This window comes from Orcinus orca, chromosome 6 (assembly GCF_937001465.1).
Source record: "Orcinus orca chromosome 6, mOrcOrc1.1, whole genome shotgun sequence".
In the NCBI taxonomy this organism is placed as follows: Eukaryota; Metazoa; Chordata; class Mammalia; order Artiodactyla; family Delphinidae; genus Orcinus; species Orcinus orca.
The window spans coordinates 82,166,334-82,192,027 of record NC_064564.1 but is presented as its reverse complement, the minus strand read 5'-3'; the positions used below and the strand labels follow the sequence as shown (position 1 = coordinate 82,192,027).

At 42.2% G+C, this 25,694-nt stretch overlaps 2 protein-coding genes across 2 annotated transcripts in view; one reads left to right on the top strand and one right to left on the bottom strand.

Annotated features, from left to right (window-relative positions):
* The window catches only part of TLE1 (TLE family member 1, transcriptional corepressor), a 511,226-nt gene that overhangs the window by 174,689 nt on the left and 310,843 nt on the right, over positions 1-25,694 (top strand). The window lies entirely within an intron of this gene.
* Positions 15,586-18,265, bottom strand: LOC125964880 (spermatogenesis-associated protein 31D1-like). The gene has a single exon (XM_049711665.1). It carries the CDS (start codon positions 17,395-17,397, stop codon positions 16,144-16,146), a length of 1,254 nt encoding a protein of 417 aa, XP_049567622.1. The 5' UTR covers positions 17,398-18,265; the 3' UTR covers positions 15,586-16,143.

Here is a 25,694-nt window from a genome sequence, read left to right as displayed (position 1 = left end):
ACGTCACTCAGTATGACAATCTCTAGGTCCATCCATGTTGCTGCAAATGGCAGTATTTCATTCTTTTTAATGGCTGAGTAAGAATTTGAAAAAGAATGGGTACATGTATATGTATAACTGAATCACTTTGCTGTACACCTGAAATTAACACTATTATTAATCAACTATACTCCAATATAAAATAAAAAGTTAAAAAAAATAAAGTGATGAAAAGGAAAACCCTACAACCAAGAATACTCTACCCAGCAAGGCTCTCAATTGAGATTTGAGGAGAAATTAAAAGCTTTATAGACAAGCAAAAGCTAAAAGAATTCAACACCACCAGCTTTACAACAAATATGAAAGGAACTCTCTAGGTGAGAAAGAAAAGGCCACAAGAAACAAGAAAACAAACAAGAAAATTACAGAATGGAAAAGCTAACCACTAAAAACAAACATACAGTAAAGGTAGGAAATCATCCATGCACAAAGCTAGTAGGGAGGTGAAAAGATGAAAGTATTGATACTAAAATCACCTTGTAATAAGCAGTTAAGAGATACACAAAACAATTAGATGTAAAATAAGATATCAAAAACAGTAATCGTGAGGGAAGGAGAGTACAAATGCAGGGTACTTAAAATGAAGAGAGTACAAATGTAAGGTTTGAAACGAACAGATCAGTAAGTTAGAACAATCATGTATATAAACAGACCACTATACAAAAACATCAAAGCAACCACAAACCGAAAGTCTATAATAGATATACACACAAAAAAGAAAAAGGAATAAAAAAAACACTAAAGATAGTCCTCAAGTCACAAGAGAAGAGAACAAAAGAAGAAAAGGGGGGAAAAAAGACCTACAAAAACAAATCCAAAACAATTAACAAAATGGCAATAAGAACATACATATCAACAATTACCTTAAATGTAAATGGATTAAATGCTCCAACCAAAATACATAGACTGGCTGAATGGAAACAAAAACAAGACCCATATATCTGCTGTCTACAACAGACCCACTTCAGATCTAGAGATGCATACAGACTGAAAGTGAGGGGATGGAAAAAGGTATTCCATGCAAATGGAAATCAAAAGAAAGCTGGAGGAGCAATTCTCATATGAGACAAAACAGACTTTAAAATAAAGACTGTCATAAGAGACAAAACAGGACGTTACAAAATGATCAAGGGATCAATCCAAGAAGAAGATATAACAATTGTAAATATATTTGCAACCAACATAGGAGCACCTCAATATATAAGGCAAATGTTAACAGACATAAAAGGAGAAATTGACAGTAACACAATAACAGTGGGGGACTTTAATACCCCACTTACATCAATGGAGAGATCATCCAGATGGCAAATCAATAAGGAAACACTGGCCTTAAATGACACATTAGACCAAGTGGACTTAATTGATATTTATAGAGCATTCCATCCTGAAAGCAGAATACACTTTCTTTTCAAGTGCACATGGCACATTCTCTAGGAGAGATCACATGCTGGGTCACAAAACAAGCCTTGGTAAATTTAAGAAAACTGAAATCATATGAAGCATCTTTTCCAACCACAATGCTATAAGATCAGAGATCAACTACAAGAAAAAACTGCAAAAAACACAAACATGTGGAGGCTAAACAATATGCTACTTAACAACCAATGGATCACTGAAGAAATCAAAGAGGAAATCAAAAAATACCTAGAGATAAATGAAAATGAAAACACAATGATCCAAAACCTATGGGAGACAGAAAAGCAGTTCTAAGAGGTAAGTTTATAGTGATAAAAGTTTACTTCAGGAAACAAGAAAAATCTCAAATAAACAACCTAACCTTACACCTAAATCAACTAGAGAAAGAAGAAGAAACAAAACCCAAAATTAGTGGAAGGAAAGAAATCATAAAGATCAGCACAGAAATAAATGGAATAGAGAAAAAGAAAACAATAGAAAAGATCAATGAAACTAAAAGCTGGTTCTTTGAAAAGATAAACAAAATTGATAAACCTTTAGCCAGACTCATCAAGAATAAAAGGGAGAGAGCCCAGATCAATAAAATCAGAAATGAAAAAGCAGTTACAACCAACACCATGGAAATACAAAGAATCATTAACAGACCACTAAGAGCTACTATATGCCAATAAAATGGACAACCTAGAAGAAATGGACAAATTCTTAGAAAGGTACAATCTCCCAAGACTGAACCAAGAAGAAACAGAAAATACGAACAGAGTAATTATCAGTAATGAAATTGAATCAGTAATTTAAAAACTCCCAACAAACAAAAGTCCAGGACCAGATGGTTTCACAGGCAAATTCTATCAAACATTTCGAGAAGAGTTAACCCCTATTCTTCTGAAACTACTCCAAAAAACTGCAGTGGAAGGAATACTCCCAAACTCATTCTGTGAGGCCACCATCACTCTGATACCAAAACCAGGCAAAGATACCACACACACACACACACACACACACACACACACAAAAGAAAATTACAGGCCAATAGAACATAGATGCAAAAATCCTCAACAAAATACTAGCAATCTGAATCCAACCATACATTAAAAGGATCACACACCATGATCAAGTGGGATTTATTCCAGGGATGTAAGCATTTTTAAATATCCACAAATGAGTCAATGTGATACACCACATTAACAAACTGAAGAACAAAACCACATGATCATCTCAGTAGATACAGAAAAAGCTTTTGATAAAATTCAACATCCACTTATGATAAAAACTCTCCAGGAAGTGGGCATAGAGGGACATATCTCAACATAATAAAGGCCATATATGACAAACCCACAGCTAACATCATACTCAATGGTAAAAAGCTGAAAGCATTTCCTTTAGGATGAGGAACAAGACAAGGATGTCCACTCTCACCACTTTTATTCAACACAGTTTTGGAAGTCCTATCCACAGCAACCAGAGAAGAAAAACAAATAAAAGGAATCCAAATTGGAAAAGAAGAAGTAAATCTGTCACTGCAGATGACATAATACCATACATAGAAAATCCTAAAGATGCCACCAGAAAAGTACTAGAGCTCATCAATGAATTCAGTAAAGTTGCAGGATACAAAATTAATATACAGAAATCTGTTGCATTTCTACACAATAACAACGAAGTATCAGAAAGAGATATTAAGGAAACAATCTCATTTACCATCACATCAAAAAGAATAAAAGGTAGGAATAAACCTACCTAAGGAGGCAAAAGACCTGTACTCCTAAAACTATAAGATACTGATGAAAGAAACTGAAGATGACAGAAACAGATGGAACAACATACTGTGTTCCTAGATTGGAAGAATCAATATTGTTAAAATGACCATACTACCCAAGGCAATCTATAAATTCAGTGCAATCCCTATCAAAACAACAATGGCATTTTCCACAGAACTAGAACAAAAAATTTTTAAATCTGTATAAAAACACAAAAGACCCCGAATAGCCAAAAGAATCTTGAGAAAGAAGAACACAACTGGAGGAATCACGCTCTCTGACTTCAGACAATACTACAAAGCTACAGTCATCAAAACAGTATGGAACTGTCACAAAAACAGACACATAGAGCAATGGAAACAAGAGAGAGACCCCAGAAATAAACCCATGCGTTTATGGCCAGTTAATATACAACAAAGGAGGCAAGAATATACAATGGAGAAAAGACAGTCTCTTTAGTAAGTTGTGCTAGGAAAACTGGAGAGTTACATGTAATAGAATAAAACTGGAACATTCTATAACACCATATTCAAAAATAAACTCAAAATGGATTAAAAACCTAAATGTAAGGCAGGATATGATAAAACTCCTAGAGGAAAAGATAGAACACTCTTTCACATAAATCATAGCAAGAATTTTTTGGATCCATCTCCTAAAGTAAACGAAATAAAAGCAAAAATAAACAAATGGGACCTAATTAAACTCAAAAGCTTTTGCACAGCAAAAGAAACCATAAACAAAATGAAAAGATAACCTACTGCATGGGAGAATTATTTACAAATGATATGACCAATAAGGGGATTAATATCCAATACATATAAACAGCTCATACAACTCAACATCAAAAGAAACCACCCGGGCTTCCCTTGTGGCGCAGTGGTTGAGAGTCCACCTGCCAATGCAGGAGACGCGGGTTCGTGCCCCGGTCCGGGAGGATCCCACATGCCGTGGAGCGGCTGGGCCCGTGAGCCATGGCCACTGGGCCTGCACGTACAGGGCCTGTGCTCCACGGCGGGAGAAGCCACAACACTGAGAGGCCCGCGTACCGCAAAAAGAAAAAGAATAAACAACCCAATTAAAAAAGAGGCAGAACTGAACATTTTTCCAAAGAGGAAATACAAATGGCCAACAGGCACATGAAAAGATGCTCAACGTCACTAATCATCAGAGAAATGTAAACCAAAACAACAATGACACATCATCTTATACCTGTCAGAACAGCTATCTTCAAAAAAGAACACAAATAACAAGTGTTGGGGAGGATGTGAAGAAAAGGGAACCCTCCTACACTGTTGGTGGGAATGTAAATTAGTGCAGCCATTATGGAAAACAGTATGGAGCTTTCTCAAAAAACTAAAAATAGAACTACCATATGGCCCAGCAATTCCATTCCTGGATATATATGCAAAAAGACCCCCAAAACACCAATTTGAAAAGATACATGCACCCCAATGTTCATAGCAGCATTATTCACAATTGCCAATACAGATGAACCAGTTCGCAGGGCAGAAGTTGAGACACAGATGTAGAGAACAAATGTATGGACACCAAGGGGGGGAACACTGTGGTGGGGTGGGGGAAAAAAAATTACCAAGATATGGAAGCAACCTAAGTGTCCATCAGCAGATGAATGGATAAAGAAAATGTGGTATATACATATATATATAATGGAATACTACTCAGCCATTAAAAAAGCCATGAAATATTGCCATTTGAATCAGCAGGGATTGTCTTGGAAGGCATTACGCTAAGTGAAATAAGTCAGACAGAGAAAGACAAATACTGTATGATATTACTTATATGTGGAATATAAAAAATACAACAAAGTAGTGAATACAAAAAAGAAACAGACTCACAGATATGGAGAACAAACTAGTGGTTACCAGTGGGGAGCAGGGGGGAGGGGCAATATAGGGGTTGGGAAGTGGGAGGTACAAACTATTGGGTATAAGACAGGCTCAAGGATGTATTGTACAACATGGGGAACATAGCCAATATTTTGGAATAACTATAAATGGAAAGTAACCTTTAAAAATTGTATTAAGGGGCTTCCCTGGTGGCGCAGTGGTTGAAAGTCCGCCTGCCGATGCAGGGGACACGGGTTTGTGCCCCGGTCCGGGAAGACCCCACATGCTGCGGAGCAGCTGGGCCCATGAGCCATGGCCGCTAGGCCTGCGCTTCCGGAGCCTGTGCTCCACAACGGGAGAGGCCACAACAGTGAGAGGCCTGCATACCGCAAAAAAATTTAAAAATAAAATAAAAATTGTATTAAAATTTTTTAATTAAAAAAAAAATGAGTAGGAGGTATTGGTGAAGTTCCATTCCTTAGGCGGTGGGATGGGTACCTCACTGCTTTTCAGTGATTCAATGCAACATACCTATACATCAAATGTACTCTTTTTTATTATTAATTAATTAATTAATTTTTGGCTGTGTTGGGTTAAAAAAAAAAAAATGAAAGAAATCCCCACAGGACATTTTCTCCAGTTGATGATTTTTGACTCTCTTCAGCTTTCTTAGTGTATGTTATATAGCAAATATTGGCTGCTTCCCTGTTGGAAACAATGTGAAAGGAGAAAGGGGAAAATTAAATCAAGGCAAAAGGCAGCCAGCAGGTTGAAGAGGAGTGTATGCCCTTGCATGTAGATTTTAGATGCAACCCGGTGTGCTTCTAGAATCCCTCCTTACTCACTGTGTTCAGAAGGGAATTGATCCTTTTCAGTCTGGCAATCAGATATACCAGTTTGTCTCCTTCCTGACCCTGTGCCCAGCAAGGCTCATCTGCTCCCTCCTCACCACTGTCTTCTTTACCCTCCGTGAGGCAGAGTCCTTAGCCTGCCTCAGATCCAGTACAAAGCTCCAACTTCTCCACTCCACCCAGCACTGTGTCCGCCTTCCCTAGGCTCTGGCCTCATTCATTCATTAATGCAGGATCTGTTGCTGGTCAGATCCCTGGGTGCTGCAAGGGATGTGGAGACTGATAGGGTAACTGGGAAGATCAAACATCCACAAAAAAACTCAGTATATAGAGCTTCAGATAAAATGTGGCATGGGAAGGATTTTTTGTGGTTGAATCATTCAGAGCAGGCTTCGTGGAGGAGGTGACTTTTGAGAGAGCCTTGACTGATGTGCAGAGTTTGATTTCTAGATAGGAGTTAAAGAAAGTTTTGGTTTTGATCAGAGAGTAGGATTAAAATATTCTTTGACTAGGGAGAGATAAAGGTGTTTCCCAACTCTTTTCAGTCTCAAAAATTGAAAAAAAAAAAAGTTAAGGAATGGGATAATTTTGAAATCAACCAAGATAACATATTTGTCTCCTTTTTTGAAATTTTGTCTTGTGTGTTGGGCACTGTGCAAAATATTTGAGGACAGTGAGCACCTAAGAGTGTTTAGAAGATGGGTCGTTTGAAGGAAATGAGATAGGAAAGTAGAGTGGCTATAAAATTGGTTCTCCAAACCAGAATTTTCCTATGAATAAAACGAGAACTAATATACTTAAAAATATATATATTAATAAAAATAAATAAATAAAATTTTTAATTAAGGCAGAAAAGAAAGTAAATAAATAAGTTGAAATTTTGACATGGAATGAAATATTTGTTTTTGTTTTGGAATGGGATATTTTTAAATTAATTGCAAAAATGCAACTCACGACCTGATGGATCTTACAATCCATTTGGAGGGGATGTAGTTCACTGTGAGAACTCTAGGATTTCTCTGCCCAGCATATTTTATCAGTTCATCCACGTAGTAGCTGACTAGTAACGGGGAAAATGAAGAGAGAGGAGTACAGAATGGCTCTTGTGTGTCTTGTTTGAGTGTCCAGATGCTACTAATTGATATTGGGAAGATAAGAGGGAGGGAACAAAGACTGGGGCCAATGGAAGACACTGGGTTAAGTTTAGAAGATTTTACATTGAGGATGTTTAGCAAGCAGTTTAGCGAGCAGTTGTTTTCACTGGCTTGACACTAGCACTGAAATAGCTAACCACTCATTGAAAGAGGCTGGAGAAAGAAAAAAGCATTCAGCCCAGGGCACAGCCCTGGGTTAATCAGACATTTAGAAAAAGCTTTATGCTGTTTGTAATAGGACAGTCTATAAGCAAGTACAATTATGACCAAACATGGAGAGCAAAATATTAAAATTTTTAAAAATTATAAACTACCCAAATGTCAATAAAAAGTAGAATTCAATACTGTAGCACTTAGGATGTCATCATTAAAAATGTCACTTCTGAAAGTTTATAATAACATTAAAATGTTTATGATAGTGGGTGTTTTTCTTTTAAAGTACATATTATTTAAGCAATGTAAAATTCGGCACAGCAAAATCTGGGAAGAGATGCATCAAAAAGTTAACAGTAATTATTTTGAAGGCGGGAATCTATGAGATTCTTCCTTCTCCTATTCCATATCTTTCAAATTCACTAATATTTTCTAATAGGGAAAACAGTCACAAAAAAAGGATTCTCTTCCCTTTTATTAACATAAACACGGCTACGGTTCCTAATTAATACAGAACCTGGACACACAGTAGGCCCTCAATAATCCATGAATGTATCAATACCTGCAATTGAAGACATTTACCTGAGATATTCTGCCCTGTAAAAAGCCTAACCCTTTCTGCGGGAGAGCCTCATGTCCCGCCGTCCTGGATCTTGCAAAGCGTGAAAAATGGTTCTGCCTCTACCCTCTCTGTCCATTGACTCTAACGCCTTGATAGGCCTTCACCTGGGGTTCCCACGCACTACTGCTCACCGATGGGTCCCAAGGGAAATGAAAGCACTTTGGGCTCCCCTGAAACCACCACCAGAGGATTGTGAGCATCCTCCTTATACTCACTGGTCCTTTAGAGAATCAGAGATGACTTCTTAATTTAGTGTATGGACTTGCACCTTGAAGTCTCGCCGTCCTTCTGACCTGTGCAGGCACTTCCACGGCACTGGCCTCTCTGGGGGCTGGCAAGGCTCACAGGGTAACTGCATTAGGGCCCCCAGCCCATTCCTTAACAACGGCCCTTAACAGTGTTCAAAGCTCTTCACTTGTCCATTCCGGTTCTCAAGGCCAACCCCATTAGCTCATATTAGCACGCGATCTGAGACTTAGGTCACCTGTGCAAGGCCAGGGCAAGGCGTAGTCTTAGCAGAAGTCAATGCTGTTACTGCATTTGTTGCTAAGATCACCCCCGTGGAGTTCCCTTGAGTGTCCACCGTGCGAAGGGGACGGGTGTCGCGCAGACGCAGCGCCACCTCCAGGGCTTCTGAGACAGCGGCCGGGGGGGGGGGTGGTCAGGGACTGAGAAGCCTCGAAGCCCAACGGCTGGGATGGAAATGGCGGATGATTCCTCAGACAGGGCAAGGGGGAAGGTCACGCAGGCGTCCAGAAACCTTGGTCAGATCCTGTCTTTGAGTTTAAATCTCAACTTTTGTCTTCCAGAAGCGATGGAAACAGGACCCAGAAGCCTGAGGTAAGACGTCTTGCCAAACAGCCGGGAACAGTCGCCATTACGAAGCCAAACGCTGCAGCCCCGCAGGCCCTGCCTCTGAACGGGGCCCCGCCTCTGAACGGGGCCCCGCCCCTGAGCGTGACCCCACCGCCAGAGCACACTGGGCCGGGCCTCCGTGTAGAAATCCCTCCCTTTTCCATTTTCTGCAGAGGTTTCTGAGCTCTACTAGGTACGCCCGCCGCTTTGATGAGGTAAACGTGGTCTCTGTCCTCTGAGAAGGTAGATAATTAAGCCAAAAGTGTTCCACAGCATGTGAAAGTGTTGTGAATTGGAAAACAAGGACAGATCCCAGCGTGGGAGGATCAAGGAAAGCATGTGAGGGAAACCTTTCAGTATAATAGGAAGGAAAGAGGAAAGAAAGGATGAGGGTTCATGATTTGGTTTTGTTGTTGTTATTTTGAAGTTTTTAATGATGAAAAGTTCCCATTTCATGACTTCTCATTCCCCTGTGGTGGTCCAGCACATATGCTCAACGAGTGAGGAGTGTGGCGAAGTTGTAGGAAAGTGAAATAGTTTTGAGCACTTGGGCAAGAGAACTAAGAAAACAATCATGTGAGCGCCACCAAGACAGGGAACTGTTTCCTTCATTGGTGTGTCCTAAGTGCCAAGTACGTAGTAAACATGGGAAGAATGAATGGATTATTTTTAGGCAATGTTGAAGCTGACCATTAGTTGTAGAACATAAATTTGTGGTGGTACCGACATACTTAACCGTATGATTTTATCGAAGACGAATCAGTCCTTTATTAGAAGGCAGGTGTAGAAAAGGTAGAGTTAGATTTTGCCAGCAGGACATGACAGGAGAATGGGGAAGGCTCTTTAGAGTACAGCTATTTACGTGTGGCGTTAAGTGATGGACCATGAAGTTTTCCTTGGAAAAGGAGGAAATGAAGACAGAATGTTGTCAGATGAACTACAAGTGGCTTGTACTTCCTGAACAGGTTGAGGAATTGACATATCCAGGGCATAAACTGAAAGAATAAAGGGAGGAATGTCCTGGGCTTCCCTGGTGGCACAGTGGTTGAGAGTCCGCCTGCCGATGCAGGGGACACGGGTTCGTGCCCCGGTCCGGGAAGATCCCACATGCTGCAGAGCGGCTGGGCCCGTGAGCCATGGCCGCTGAGCCTGCGCGTCCGGAGCCTGTGCTCTGCAACGGGAGAGGCCACAACAGTGAGAGGCCCGTGTACCGCAAAAAAAAAAAAAAAAAAGGGAGGAATGTCCGACTGTATTTTTTCAGAACGAAAAAATATTCCTGGTGATGAGTTCTAGAATATGGCCGTAACTGGAATGGAGGTAAAGGGCTCTAGGATGACAGTGAGAGGCCAGATTATTGGATGGTCTATCCACATGAATATTAGGCCTCTGCCTGATTCCTCCCACTTTGAGTTCCTTTCCTGGGACTCTTTCCTGTCACGAGGTCTCCATGGAATTGGTATTTCCTACAACTCTAACCTTCAGTCAGTGGCATGACTCTGGACAGGAAGGGAAACATGGGGCAGTGAGAGAGGGCTATGACAGACATCTGTTTTGTTTTTGTTTTTATTTTGACACTCAGCCTTCACTCACCTTCTGGAAACAGTTATTCTCTTGCCCTCTGGGAAACTAAGCCCATTCTCAGTCTCAGTCCATGTGCAAGTGGAGTAGTTGTTCCCTGACTCTCCTACTTTAAGGATGGGTATACCACTCGGGCTTGGCCAAAAAGATTGTTCCATGATTTTGGCAACAGTGAGAGATGGGCATAGGACCAAGCTAGAGACAGTAAGGCACAATAGGACTTTTGAAGGGACTAGTGGAAGAGATAACCCATTTTTAGTTGCACCTGAAGCTTGGAAGATATAGCTATGAAGTTGCCATCAGAAAGTCTCACAATGAAGCCAGTCCAGAATATAAAGCCAAGAAATGGATAGAAACAATACTGATAACATCCACTGAGCCCCAGTATGAACCCTCTTGCCTAAGGCTAGCCTCACTCCTAGGGTCTTTCAGGTAGCTGAGCACAGTTCTCTTTTTTAAGTCAGCTGAATTGTGTTTGCTGTCATTTACATGCAAATAATTCCTCACATTGTAAGGGAGCTCTCTATCCCTGGCTCCTTCTTCCATGCTAGCACACTAAATGTATATTACCTTCTCTGTCCTTCAGGTTGCTTTCTATAAAAGGGGATAGAGAAACCTGATTCAAAGAGTTGTAAAGATTAAACAGGATAATATACATAAAAGCATAAATTTGTTTCACAGAATTGAAGTACAATAACAAGCAGTACTTAATTTTTCTAAATTAAACTAAATCTGGGTCAAAGCCCCCATTTTAAAGTGTAGAAAGATATCCAGTATTAGTCATTACTTGGGGCCTTTTGCCTATTTAGTGTAATATTCACTGTCAAACAAATATATAGGAAAGAGCCTCTGATTTAAGTCCACCATGGTGGGACTGGGATATTCATTGCCCAGGGCCATTTGGTCCATTAAAAGGCCAAATTAACGGCCTTGGCTTCACAGCCTCTATGCTAAGCATGGGCAGTGCAGTATTTTACTGAAGCTCCCAAAATAATGGCACTTGATGATTAGTCATCTCACCAAACATTATTTCATCCCATAAAAAATCGTGCTGTCTCCTAGAGGACTTCCACACAAAAGCCATCCACATAAGGAACTCATCTTTACATCCTTATTCTGGAGTCATTGGAGCCACTGCTACCTTGAGTCAACTCTCCTTCTTTCAACCCAGCACTTATATCAACCCCCATCTCCTCTCTCCTGGGAATACCCAGGTAAATTCTCCTCCCACATGAGAATCTGGACTGGACTGTACAACAGGTATCTCACAACTTCTGTTTGGGGTCAGGAAACATGAAAGCCATTAATAATCCCTTAGACCAGAAGCCCAGAACTTCCTGTAAGACAGAAGGGGAAAGTTAGCTTTTATTCCTCATGGAGTCCCCTCTGGCAGGGAGTGGAAACAGCAATCCATAGCTTGGTAAATTATCCTGCCTCAAATGAAGGATGCCTAAAGCTGGGCAAGCATTGCTACAGAGGAAAATTACCCACCCTTGTCATTGTCAGCCCAACCGCCTTCCCACAGTGAAGCACTGCTAAACTTGCATAATAATCAGTTCCTTCCCTGCCTGCCCACCCCCACCCCACCTCACAGAAGGAAAGAATAAACCCTGAGTTTCCTGGGAGAGATAAGGAGGCAGCCTCCACAAGTCTTTGAACTGTCTCTTGGCCTCCCTAATGAAGACCAAACATGTACTTGTGTCCCCAGGAAAATAACAGCCTAATTTAGGCTCTAATCCAGGACCAAGTAGAAGTTCTAGAAGAAAGGCCTCAGAGAAGAGTCTGATCTCATAGCCTGGACCTCTTCATTGAGACTGCACATTGGGGCACAGTTCTCAGTGTTAATCCCTGTGAAGGCTGCCTAAAGGAATCTGATCCTCTTAGGTAGCACCTGGCACCAAAGAAATTCATGATGCCTGAACCTGTGATATGGGGTTCCTGTGCCCAATCCACCTCGAGGTACCAGTTGATTCATCCATTTTGCTTGCCCTGATTTTAGGTTTGGAGTGTGGGCTTGCGGTTGTAAAAATCCAGATAGACCATTCCTGTCACATTCTATGTCAGTGACAATTTCTTCAGGCACCACAAAATATCCTGTATATGAAACCCCTCCTGAAATTGCCCAACACTGTGATCCTGAGTGTGGGCACAAAGCACATGAAATCTTTTTCTAGAGAAATTGATCCTGATCTCTCCAGTCATTGTTCAGCTAATATACTTTCCTGCCTTTTATGACAGTCCTTTCCCATAGGAACAGGAGTCTGGGGAAAAGGAAAACAGTCCTAGAAGCAGAACAAGAGTATGGGATCACTCCTGGATGGTGCTGCCACCTCATTTGGACAGGTCACTTTATAGATGTTCTGAAGGTGTAAACTCAGCCTCGTTTCCGCATGTAATGTTTCTCTGAATGGAAGCAAACATCTGGGCACCGGGTATGACTTGTTATGTGACCCCACGCCAGTAACTCATCTTTTAAGCCACTACCTGTCCCTTGGTTAAAAGTCCTCAGGCCATGGTTACATAGAAAATATCCCAGGATGGGAGTTAAATGCTGTGAGTTCCCTAGTACCGGCTTTTCCACCAATTGGGTGACTCATTTTCTCTGATGTTTCAGCTGTGAGAAGCACATTTGAAATGATGGATGTGCTATATTAAATATATTGATAAGAGCAGAAACTAAACCTTGCAATCTGTAGGGTTTGCTTCCTCTGTAAGTGTGGCTGTCTCTGCAGGAGCTGAAGGTTGCCTCTTTAGCCCTATGGTCTGAAAGCTAGGGCAGAGGGGAGGGACTGGGGGAGCCAGCATGAGCTATATTGCACCTAATTTTTTCTCTCTCCCAAGTCTGAAAACTGGCAATGGTGAATCACGTGGTTCTAAGGCCTCCTTTCACTTGATTATTCATGGTGACCCCACACCACCTTTACCTGCATGCCACCTTTCCCTCCTTCTTTGGATGCTCCAACCTCTTTGTTTTTCTTACCAGCTACCACTCTACTTAGCCATTAAACAGCTTTGACCTTGATGATATGAATGTGAATGAGGGCAAGGATACACTTGACACCTCTGGCCACTTTTGCTTCAGTAAACTGAATGGGGTGTCCAAGAAGAAACCCTTGTCTTAGGAAGACTTCTAAGACGGTTCCAATGATCCCCACGTCCTGATAGTCACACCCTTGTGTAATTACTCCTCTCCTTGAGTGTAGGCTGGACTTAGTAATTTGCTTCTAATAGAATAAGGAAAAGGTGATGGGATATCATTTCCATTATTAGTTTACAAAAGATTGTAACTTCTGTCTTGCTAGCAGACTGTCTCCTGACATTGATGAAGCAAGCTGCCATGTTGGAGAGGCCCACATGACAAGGAACTGAGCCAACTCTAGCCAACAACCAACAAAGAATTGAGGATCTCAGTCCAACAGGCTTTGAGGAACTTCATCCTGCCAACAGTTGTATAAGTGAGCATGGAAGTGAGTCCTTCTACAGTCATGCCTTCAGATGAGACCCCAGCCCCAACTGACACCTTAATTGCAGCCTTGTGAGAGACCTTGAAGCAGAGAACCCAGGTAGGCCTTGCCTTGATTCCTACCCACAAAAACTGTGAGATAATAATATGTGCTTTTTTAAGCCACTAAATTTGGGGGTGTCCTTTATACAGCAATAGATAACTAATACACCCCTAAATTACTGTAATCTTGGTGAAAAATGTAGCATGACTGGGAGGGCAGGCACCGAATAGCACGTCTCCCTGATGACATTCCTGGGAATACTGTCTTCATGCGCAAAGATTATCCAATATACTCTTATGCTAAAATGGTATCATTGTGCTCTACAAAGCCCTGATTAGTATCCAGGAGGTACTGGAGGCATAGGTAGGGTTGTGTTGGGTGGAGTGGATGGCCAGTATGGGATCATGAGTAGTGATGGTGATGTCATTCTTTCCCCTTCTCATTTTTCTCTTCCTTTCCCATTCATTCCACCATTACATTTTCCTTACTCTCTTTCTCCTTTTCCCCAAAATTCTGGGTGACTGCCTGATGACCACTCCTGTAAATGATGCTATTAAGCTACATATCCTGAAGAAATTTCCTTGAGGAGCAGCTCTTCCTGTTCCTCAAGGTGTTCTCACAAGCACAGTGACCTCATTGTCAAGCTCAAAATGTGCTTTCCAGACAGATTAACACCCCATGTGTAGCAGATTGTTAAGCCGGACCCACCCAGTTCCTAGACGCTGCCCTGGCCAACCCAGTGTCCACAATCACAAAGCCCATTTATATACACCCCACTCAATTACCACCTACCTATGAGATACTCTGGAATCAGCAGCTTCTTTCTAAACGAAAGTAAGTCACCATCTTCAGGAAAATATTCATATCCCTTGTCCTTTTCAGAGCTGCAAATTCAGTCTTCCCTACTGCTCCAGTAAGGGTAGAGGAAGGGGAAAAAGTGAACTGCTACCCATTTTCATTAGGGTAAGGTTAAGGGGTGGGGAACATGGCCCATCACTACAAACTTCATGAAGGAGAGAAGGGCTCTCAGTTGCAGGTGACATTTAATCCTCACCAAGAGATCTAAGAGGAAGATTTCTGTCTTCCACTAACCTCAGGGCCTAAACACTCTCCAAAACTTTCTGCAGGAACAAGGGTTAATTCTGGCTACATTATGCCAGAGTGACTTATCCGACTATAGCTGTATATAGTTCAGGATAGTTTGAGAGCAGATAAGACAGTTTGAGCCAAGTTCTGGACTTTAAAGGGTTTTCTCACTTTGGAAAAGCCTGAAAGTTTCTAGAGTAAATTTTTGTACTTTTTTTATAGAAAAATAAAGTTTTTTAAGTAGGGGACATCTGAGCAGGATCAAATAAAGGACCCCAGGATGAAACTGAGGAGGCTGCTGACAGGCTCCCTGCAAGGAACTCGTCATCTCTTAGACGCCAAGAGAGGAAATCAGTATGAGCTGAACTACTCCTTCCTTTCTCTACAAACAAGTTCCAGGATACCCAAAACCCATGCCCCCAGTGCAGTACACAGAGAGCACTAATGTTTCTCTATTAGAAGAAACATTTATTGAGGAGGATCAATACTCTCAGTTGTACTAAAGAAAGATTGTTTTCATCAGAGGATGTGTTATCATGAAAACTGCGAGGTTTTCTCAACAACGACCGAGTTCTTTGGAGAAATTTTTTCTCCCTGGAAATGCTGGAGAAGCAATTTCTGTTTGAATAGAAGAGTCAAATCTCTGAACACAGTGCCTTCATCAGGGTGGCCGGAGGTACCTGGCATTCTTGATGCACGCAGGTGGGGCTTGGATTGGGTACAAGCTCCCTGGAGGACAGGGAAGAGAGTTGACTCTGGCATAATAACTAGTCCTCAAAGGCCACAACTTTCTGGTGATGTCTGATCCTGTCTCTGCTCTGTCTAACACTTGTAAGACAACTCTGGTCAACAGAAACAGCTTCTTGATTTGAGGACTTGGTACATGCCCATTCCTCTTGCTGTGGGTCAGAGAGAGCCCCACAGTTGGAGGGATGTCCCTTGTCAGGCTGTACCTGGGTCTGCAGTTTCTTCTTGTGCTGACTTAACTCCAAGGCCTCAGATTTGAACCTACATGCCAGCTTCTCCTCTAGGATCTTCCCAATGGCTGTCGTGAGCTCCTGAGCTTCAGGAGGCTCATAACTCACAAAGATAGCTGCACTTTCAACTGAGTCTTGGTGCTGCACAAAGGTTGACATGAATTTGGCTTTTGGCTGGGGACTTTCCTGGTCTTTGATTTTCCTCTTGGAGTCAATCCACTGGAAAAATCACCTCATCTTTTTTCTGAAGTAACTTTCTGGAGGAAGCTGTTCATTCTGTGACAGAGGTGGGGAAGTGTCCTTTAATTTTCCTCAACAGGGTGGCTCTTCTTTCTGCCTGTAGATGTCCCTAGTCCCGAATCCTCACTTCTGTATTCTCCTGCTTTGGAGCCCGGAGGTCTCACTCTCTTTGCAACAGGTGGGAAATTCTTATCCTGGCAGTTCCATAAGACATGCTTAGAGGGATCCTGCCTCTGCTCCGTGCTGATCCCACTGTCCTCCAAGTGGACATGCAGCACCTGGGAAGCTGCCATGTCCCCAGTGGAGACACTGTGGACATGAACCAGTGAAGACTTGGAAGGCAACCTACCTGAAATCAGGCGCATGTCAGTGGGACAGTGTACGGCCTGGCTATGCTCCTTACCCTCGAATTTAAACTTTAACTCACTAAGCAGCTGGTTTTGAAGGTCTGATAGTTTAGAATCTTGGGGAACAGTTATTTTCGGTGAGGGACATTGGGTGGTCAGGGTAGTTTCTATTTTATCCATATTGACATATGCCATTTGGGAGCTTTCCAACTCGCTGGTGGTCAAGATGTCACAATATTGTGATTTAAGAGCACACAGCTCCTTGGCCTTGAATATCTCCCTGGATACATTGGACATGAAAGAGTGTTCTAAATTCTTCCCCACTATCTTTGGGCCCTGAATCATTTCTACTCTATCACTGGAGTTCATGTTCTCATCCCTTGGCTCATGTCCATCCCCGGCTTGCCTTATGGGCACCTCTGGGCTGCATCTGTGGTCTAGTAGAGTCTCACTCTGACTCACTTTGTCTTTGTTTCTGTGTGTGAGCGGCTGAAAAGTCTGTCTGCCATGCTCAATTGTCTGAATGTCCTCTGCAAGCCTTTGGTCAATATCAGAGTGTGATGGTTGCGGGGCCCACTGTCCTTCTTTGTCCACAGATGAGATAACAGGAAGAGGATGATCCAGCACCGGGACTGAATTTGTAGTTCTCACCTTGTTTCCCTGAGAAGTTTTAGAACTTCCTTCAAGGGGCTTGGAAACCTCACCTTTGGAATCCACCCCAGAAATATGGGTGGTTGAGGAGGGAAAGTCAAATTGAGGAAGAGACCATGTTTTGGCTTCCCTCAACATATAGAATTTTATGGATTCAAGAACCTTGAGGGGTAGACCCCATCTCTGAGTCACACGAAACCTTAAAATATGGGCTTCTAGCACCTTTCGGATGTTAGGATCAAGAAAAGAAAGCTCTAGAGTGCTAATCTGGTGGTAGACTTTACCTACCATTGCACTTTTTGAATCTGCATCTTCCATATCGGTCTGGGAACTCCCAGAAGGAGGCAAAGTATTGTCGTCAGCCAGCCATGAACGACACACACCTATAGGAATCCTACCTGCACTGATCTGCCAAGACTTCGTGCTCACATGTAATCTAAGAATGGTTTTTCTTTGATTCCAATCTATGTCCTTCCTTGAGACATTTAATAATTCATTCCCTGAGTGATTCCTTGAGTGACACACACAGTTAGTTTTTGTCTCCAAAGCAGCCCTCAGACCCTGCACTAGGTAACATTCTGAGACCTCTTGTGGGACTGTCTTCTGGGCTCTTCTCTAGGATATAGCCAAGATTCTTCCTCATGTCATCCCTTAGCTGAAACTTTGTTGGGGCCCTCTCATGGAAATTTGCTGGGAGACCCAATTCAGTCTTCCCTATATCCTTGCTATCCTTGCCCTGAAGCTCAGAGATTTGTAAGTGAACATGTGTGCCTCTCTGCTGAGGTACTTCTTTTAATTTATACTGAGGCTCCATCAGTGCTGGGGGCTCTAGATTCCTACAGGCTTGGAGGCACCATCGTGGAATTAGCCTCCTTGGAACGTGGAGCTCCAGTTTCTCCTGGGGTTCACTGGTGATAGGAAAATGGCCAAGGACAGAGACTGGTTCATAGGCATGGGACGACCGGTTGACCAATGGGAGGTTAAGAGCTTGAGGACAAGTGGCTTCTTGAGATTTTTGGAGCACAGGAACTAAACCCCACAAACTTTCCTGTTGTTTCTGCAACACGTGCCATTCCAGGTGTTGATTTCCAGTCGCGATATGAAAGTCTGACTCATTCTGGAATCTATGGAAAGATACTCCATGGTCCCTAACCTGGGATGGAGAAGAAGATGGTAGAATTGGGAGTTGGGATTGAAGGTGGGCCTGGGGCTGGACCTGAGTGAAAGGTAGGGGCTGGGATTGGGGTTTAGTTTGAGGAAAGCGTTGTGGATGTACATGAGGGAGCAGAAGGGGATGGGAATAAAGAAGTGGTGGAGATCCTTGATCCCGCATTTTGAATGCAGAAGCATTACAGATTCCATTGAATAAAACAGAGTGAGACTCTAGTGGGGAACTACTACTAGAAGCCAGGAGAGTAGCCACTAGGGACTCACTGTGCAAAGAGGGAAGACCCCAGAAGAGCTGGCTATATTTCTGCTGCAAGTTTTCCCCCAAAGTCATGTCATATAGGAGCTGCTGACAAATGCACAGCTGCTCTGTTTTGCTTTCCCTGTTCCAGCCAGTTTGAGGGGGGGCTCTAGTGTCCTTTACATCAAGTGACTGCAATGAATTCCCTGAAGATGTCTGTTGGCATTCTGACATTTGTTTTGAAAATGGTCCCTCTTCCTTTTGTTTCTTCTCTAAACTCTGGAGAGCCATTTTCTTTTTATTTGTCTCTCCAAGAGTCCCTGGATGTTAAAGCCAAAGAAAGAATGGCTGTTGGCCTCCATGTGCTTGGTAACAGAGTCTCTCCAGAGACAGGTGTCTGGTAGATGGAGGGAAACATTCTCTCTCTGAAAATCAGAGTGTGATACTGTGGGGAGGAACACGTTCTTGGCATGAGCTTGCCACCAGGAGAAGTCTGAAATTGACAGGCTTGAATGCTCAGTGCCTCTGATTGTTGAAACACAAGTGGATAACCCAGCAGAGCTATCTGGAGATAAGTTCTGCAGAACAGGCTTCAGTAAGATGGAAGCTGATTTAGGTTGAGTCACAGATAAAGTGCACTCTGGCTGTGGTGAAACAGACAGAGTTGGTGGTGCATGATGACAAGCAAAAGAATCGGGGTGATTCACTGCCTGGGACAAATCTGATAAGGGATTGATATCTTGGGAAAGGGTGGGGTCAAGAGAGAAAATGGTATCTGGAGACAAAGTGGCCTCTCGTGGGAGAACAGGATCTGCTGTCTGAGTGTCATGTGGTAGGAGAGGGGGAAAGGCAAGGGGTTGGGGTGGGGGAATAGTCCACTGGGAATCCAAGGAAGGAAAAGGCTCTGGTGCCAGAGAGTGACCCAGTGGTGAGGGTGAAAAAAAGTCAACTAAGAGAGTCATTGGGCTAGGGGAGAGAACGGAGTGGGGCAGTGGGGAAGGCTCAGGCAGAGATGCTGGTGTTAGGTCTCTTGAAGGGCCTGTTGAGAAGGCAGGGGACAGAGTAAATGACGACTCAGTCACAGGAGCTGTGGAAGCCAAGGGGGACACAGAGGAAGTAGAATCTTCCAGGACCTCTGGGAGTAGCAGCCGATTGACCTCAGCAGTTGCATTATTACACACCTCACAGAAGGGGTCTGGACATAAGAGCCGACGAAAGCAGGTGGTGTCATCGTGCCGGCCCAGGGGGCTGCAGAAGACAGGAAGTACAAAGATGCAACCAGGACCAGAACACACATGAGACCCTGACAGGTCTGGCAAAAGTATGGCTGCCCAATGTATACTATCCTTTCACATTCTTTTACTTCCTTAATCTCACAATAAATCTTTTATCCCCCTCCCCAAGCCTTTCACATTCTGAATCTGAGGATTTTCCCTCCCATGTCAATACCAGGCTTCACTGAGGCCCTAGAAATTCAAAGACTCCACTAAAAAGCGGGATACAGGAAAGAAGGTAATGTTCAGTCACCTTTGCAGAAGAGAAAGCACCTTCCTTCCCTCCTCATCTTCACTCTGGCAAGCTCTCCAACCTGGGAAACCAGGAGAGTGATGAAGGTAGAAACAAGGAGACCTTATAGGAGGCTTAGTAGAATGTCCTTTAGTGGTACCCTTGGTGGATTGGACTTGGAGAGGCCCAAGAACTAGGAAATAGGGTCAGATCACATGGTCAATGATGATAATAACAAAGCTCAAATATATGTTGCTTTATCATTCACAAAGGGCTTTCATATGTATTCTCCCATGTGATATTCAGAACCACCCTTTGAGGAATACAGGTCAATGGTTATTTACCTCAAAGAGGAATCTGATCATCCAGGAAGTCAAAGGACTTTTACAAAGTCAGGACACAGAAGTTCTGACTCTTGACATCTCACATGGCCACCTGTTGGGAAACACCCATTGCCCAGGTCCATCACTGGTTCATGCCCAGCGATGAGCAGAGCAGGGGATCTGAGGAGTGTATCAGGCTCTGACTGCCCTCCCACAAGCCTCTCCTCTGAGAACTCTGGTTTCTGAGAGAAACTGTATCTAGCAGTTGACATCCTCAGAGATCAGGGACCTTGGATGTCATGGAAAAGGCAGGAAGGGTCACCCTTGGAGAGTTCAGCTGGGATAGGCAGAACCTTACCTTTCGGTGTTCCACCTTTCCTTCTCCTCTTGGCTCTGCCCTGACGCTGAGAACAAAAAGAAAAGAATGAAGGGCTGGGGCTCATTTCTCTCACTCCTCTCTAGGAAACTCAGATATTCATTATCCATGAATAATATGACTCTATTTTAATTAATAGAACTTTATGTTCCTTCCTTTTATCAATTTTAAAGGCTTAAAATGCTTTCGATTTTTTTCTTCTTTGACAAACTCAAAGAAGGACTTTTGTCTATGAGATCCACACTTGATATTCTCAGTCAGAAGTCATCTGCCCAAGGAGGGCATAGCATCTGAGGCCAACAGTCACGTCCATGTCCCTCAGATGGGACCCTGTATCCTGGAGCTCAGGCTCCAGCCTCTGCTCAGAGGCTCAGCATTGCTGCTCTGATCAGCCCAGCACAAAGGAAGGCTTTGTTGAGTGATGCCTGACGTGAGAATGTACTCATGATCAAGGATTAGGGAACTCTGTTCTCCTGCAGAGATCCCAAACTCTCTAAATAACCCAACCCAGGACCACAAAGTTACTGCAAAGTTATTGCTTGGGATTTTATCCTGGAATCTCCAAACACTCAGATGGGCCACAGGCTTCAATTGGAAGCCTTAGTCCCCCCAGAAATACTGGCCCTGCCTGGCCTATGATGTTCTATCCTGTCCTTGAACTTCCTATCTTAGGTGTCTCTCTGACCCAACCAATCTCACTGAGAAATGTGAGCACGGGAACAAGAAAATAATCATTCTTTGAGAGGCAACTTTTGGTTCCAGCTCCAACATTTAAAGAGCTTGGGAGTCATTACTCCAGTCTTTAGAAGAAGCAAAATCGGAACCAATTGAAAGTCAGTGACTTTTCTTGTAGCATTAGAGAATTAAGGTCACAGGGCAAATCACTCCAAAATCTTCATAGAGGGTGAATGCAGAGAATCACAGCTGAGGTCAGCTTACCTCAAGCAGGGGACACTGGAGCCATAAATTGATAGGAACACTTAAAAGGACACTTTGACAAATCGCTAGAGGATGCCTGTGGGCTAACATGAGAGCGAGAAACTCCTAGGGTCATTATCTTAGGGGGGCCTCCACCTATTCATGGGTTTCGCCTGTGGGAACCCCACCAGGTTCTCACAGTGAAGAGCCATGAAAAATTCTGATGTTTCTGGTGGAGGAGTGTGGGAATGGGAAGAAAAGTAACAATTTTGAAAACATTCTGAAATATCACCTGAATGTTCTCCATAACAGAAGCTTACTCAGCAGAGGAAAAGACTACCAGAGACTTATCCCACATGGGAGAAGGGAAATTATCCAACTCCAATTCCCTCTAGCCTTCCTATCTCTTCTAAAAAGTGAAAAGAAAGAAAGAGAGAAAAGTGTTAGAAACATCTGTGAATAACCCAAGGACACAGGCCCACTAAAAGATTTAATCATATCCCCTCCCCCACCGCCCCGCCCTGCACCTTACTACCACATCAACAGGGCTCCAGTATGGTAACAGGATCATAGCCGAAGGAGCTGCAAGGCATAGGCTCTATATAAGGAGGAGACAGGGAAATCTGAAGACACCAAGGGAGATTAAAACAAGGACACTATAGGAAATTGAAGTCTCTGACATATACAGCTACAGTAAATATTAAACACAACCAACACCTACCCAGATTAACATAAAACTTCACACTATTTAGCTTTCTTGAATCACACTCATGGTTACTTCTTCTATGAAAAGTCTTATGATTTTTTCCCCATCTACTTTCTTACGTTCCACCAAAATTCCTGTTGGCATCTCCATACCTTTTTAAACAATGATGTCATTTTTGTTGATGTGTATATGTATTTATTTCATCTCCCCGTGCTACTCATTTAATAGTTGTAGCCCTTATACCTTCATTATTTAGATTATAAACTGCTGAAATTAAGCTGTGTCATTTCCTTACTTCGCTTGCCTGTATTCCCTCGTTGAGTGTGATGAATCAGTCTTGACCCCAGATACCTGATTCTCTCCCTCCCCTATGAGGAGGATACTAGTAATGACAGCTCCTTTCTTGACCTGTCTTCTCCTGCATCCACAGCTCCACTGTTGTCTCTACCCAAAAGGAGGGTACATTTCAAGCCCACTCCATCTCACATACCCTCCTCCCTTGACTGCAGGAGGTGTATCTGTTCAGAAAAATCCCTCCACATATCTTTGTATCTCTGGTATTGTTTTCTTAATAGAAAGTCTGGTCCTGACTGTCCCTGAGGTCCCTAGGATTCACAACTGTAAAAACATCCTCTAAAGTCTGAGCAATATAAGCTCCACCAAAAGAATTTCCAGGAGAGAAGGGGTCATAAAAATGACACATCAAATATATTCTTCAAAAAATGGCCTTGTCATAAAAAAGAAAGACTGAGAAACACTGATCCAGATTAAAGGAGACTAAAAACACAGGACAACTAAATGCAGTCTGTGATTCTGAATCCTGTAATGGAGGTTTTGAAAAAAAGCCACAAAGGACATTACTCAATAAATTGACAAGAATGGAATATGAATGGGAGATTAGTTAAAAGTTTTATGTCATTGTTAAATTTACTGAAGGGGATAAATAACTGTACTGTAGGTAAGAGAATCTTCTTTTTCTTAAATACACAATGAAATATTCAAGGAGAAGGTGCATGATGCATGAAATGTACTTTCAAATATTCAGAAATGTATGCATAGTTTTCATATGTGTGTGTGCGTATTCATATAGAGAGAGAAAGGGGAGGCAGGGAGGGAAGGAGACAGAAACAGAGACAGAGAGAGGAGAGAGATCTCAAATGGGTCAAAATGTTAGTAGGTAAGTCTGGATAAAGGGTACATGGTTTTTACCATCCATGCAACTTTTCCACAAGTTTATTTTCAAATAAATACATTTTAAAAATGGACCATTGCCCGCTGTCCTGGATTTTACCTAAACTTTGAGATTTCTGCCTTTGATTCTTGCAGCTACCACCACCACCATACCCAAACCCCAGAAATGTGTAATGCCAGCTTTAAAAGTTATCTCACGTTCTGTCCCAGGCAAGAAACCTGGGATCCTCTGCACATTTCAACAGGATTTTACAAAATGCTGAAGAAGAGCACCACCCGCTCCCCACCAACAATTTTTTTTTAATTAAACACAATACAAAAAAAAAAAAAGAAGGAAAAAGATCAACATGTTTACAGCACGGAACCCCTAATTTTTCTTATCTGGTGCCACCAGGTCATCTGTCTTCTGACGTTTTGTGGTGTGAATTGGTTTGCCAGCACTTCGTCTGCTCTGCTCCCCAGTTACCATTCCTCCACCAGATTTCCATCTTCCAAAAATGTGTTGACATATTTTGTCGTATCCTCTCTCCTTCTAGTCATCCTTAAGCACTTATTCTTTTTAAGTCCTTTGTTTGAATAGTTTTATTGAAATATAGTTCACATACCATACAATTTACTCATTTAAAGTTGTGTAATTCCATGATTTTTAGTATACTCACAGACATGTGCATCACCACAATTTTAAAAACATTTTCATGACTTCAGAAAGAACCCTGTAACCTTTAGCTATTACTCGCCACCCTTCATCTCCCAGCTCTAAGCAACCATTAGTCTACTTTCTGTCCTCTCTTGGTTTCCCTACTCTGAACATTTCACATGAATGGAATCATATGTGGTTATTTGTGACTGGCTTCTTTCACTTAGCGTAAAATTTTCAAGGTTCAGCCATGTTGTAGCATGTATCAGTGCTTTTTAATGCCCAAAATATTACACTGCATGGATATACTATATTTTATTTACCCATTCATCAGTTGATGGACATCTGGGTTGTTTCTGCCTTTTAACTCTTATGAATAATACTGCTATGAACATTTGTTTACAAGTTTTTGTGTGGGCATATGTTTTCATTTCTCTTGAGTATGTACCTAGAAGTGGAGTTGCTGGGTCACATAGTAATTCTATGTTTAACATTTTGAAGCGCTGCCAGACTGTTTTCCAAAACAGCTGCACCGTTTTTCATTCCCACAAGCAGTGTATCAGGGTTCCAGTTTCTCCGCATTCTCACCAACACTAGTTTTAATCTGACTTTCTGTTTCTAGTCATTCTTGTGTGTGTGAAGTGTTATATCATAGTGGCTCTGGTTTTCATTTCCCTGATGGCTAGAGATGTTGAACCTCTTTTCACCTACTCTTTTTTTTTTTTTCATCTACTCTTGCTTTTAATGGCATTTGGGGAAAGAGAGAAGATAAACAAGTGTGTTTTATCTACTGTGTTTAACTTGAAACACAATAGCGCATTTTAACTATGTGACAGGAAAAGTATTTTCTTGTAAATATTTGAAAACACATATAATGATGTCAAGTCTTTATTAACATGCACAGTTGACTACTTCTATTCTTTCTGCATGTTATAGTTACTGTGTGATTAAGGGAAAGCATTACTGTGCACTGAATTTGATCTGTAAGATTCCTTCCTCTATGGGGTTGAGGGAGGAATTCATTCAAATGACTCCTCAGGGTTGACTAAAAGGCAGAGCAGAACTGATTGCCAGAGCCTCTAAAGCACAATGCTTTTTTGTCACCAATGCTGTGTACATCTGTTGTGAATAACTGTGTACCACAGGTGATAAATATCAAAGAAATGTGAGAGCTTTGACATGGGCACATAGCATATGTCTTAAGAGATAGATGACAAGATGTTTAAATGGGCTTTTACACTTTAATCATAGTGTAAAAGATGGGATGTATCACACATGCCAAATGATAACTGTGAAAGCTGGGTGAGGAGTGTATGGGAGGTTACACTGTTCTGTCTGCTTTTGTGCATGTTTAAACATTTTTGTACTAAAAAGCTTTAAAAATAATAAAAGATGTAGAGTGACTCATAAGGAGAGGGAGGGAGCAAAACGATACCTGGCCAGGGTGATCAGTCCATCAAGACTAGAGTTTAGCTATCTCTCAATAAGGAAATTTCAGGAAGTGTAATTCCTTTGAGGTTGCGAAAGAAACTTCTTTCCATATAACAGGA

Coding starts and splice junctions, on each gene's coding strand:
- LOC125964880 (XM_049711665.1), bottom strand. CDS start 17,397: ATGGAAGATGCAGATTCAAAAAGTGCAATGGTAGGTAAAGTCTACCAC.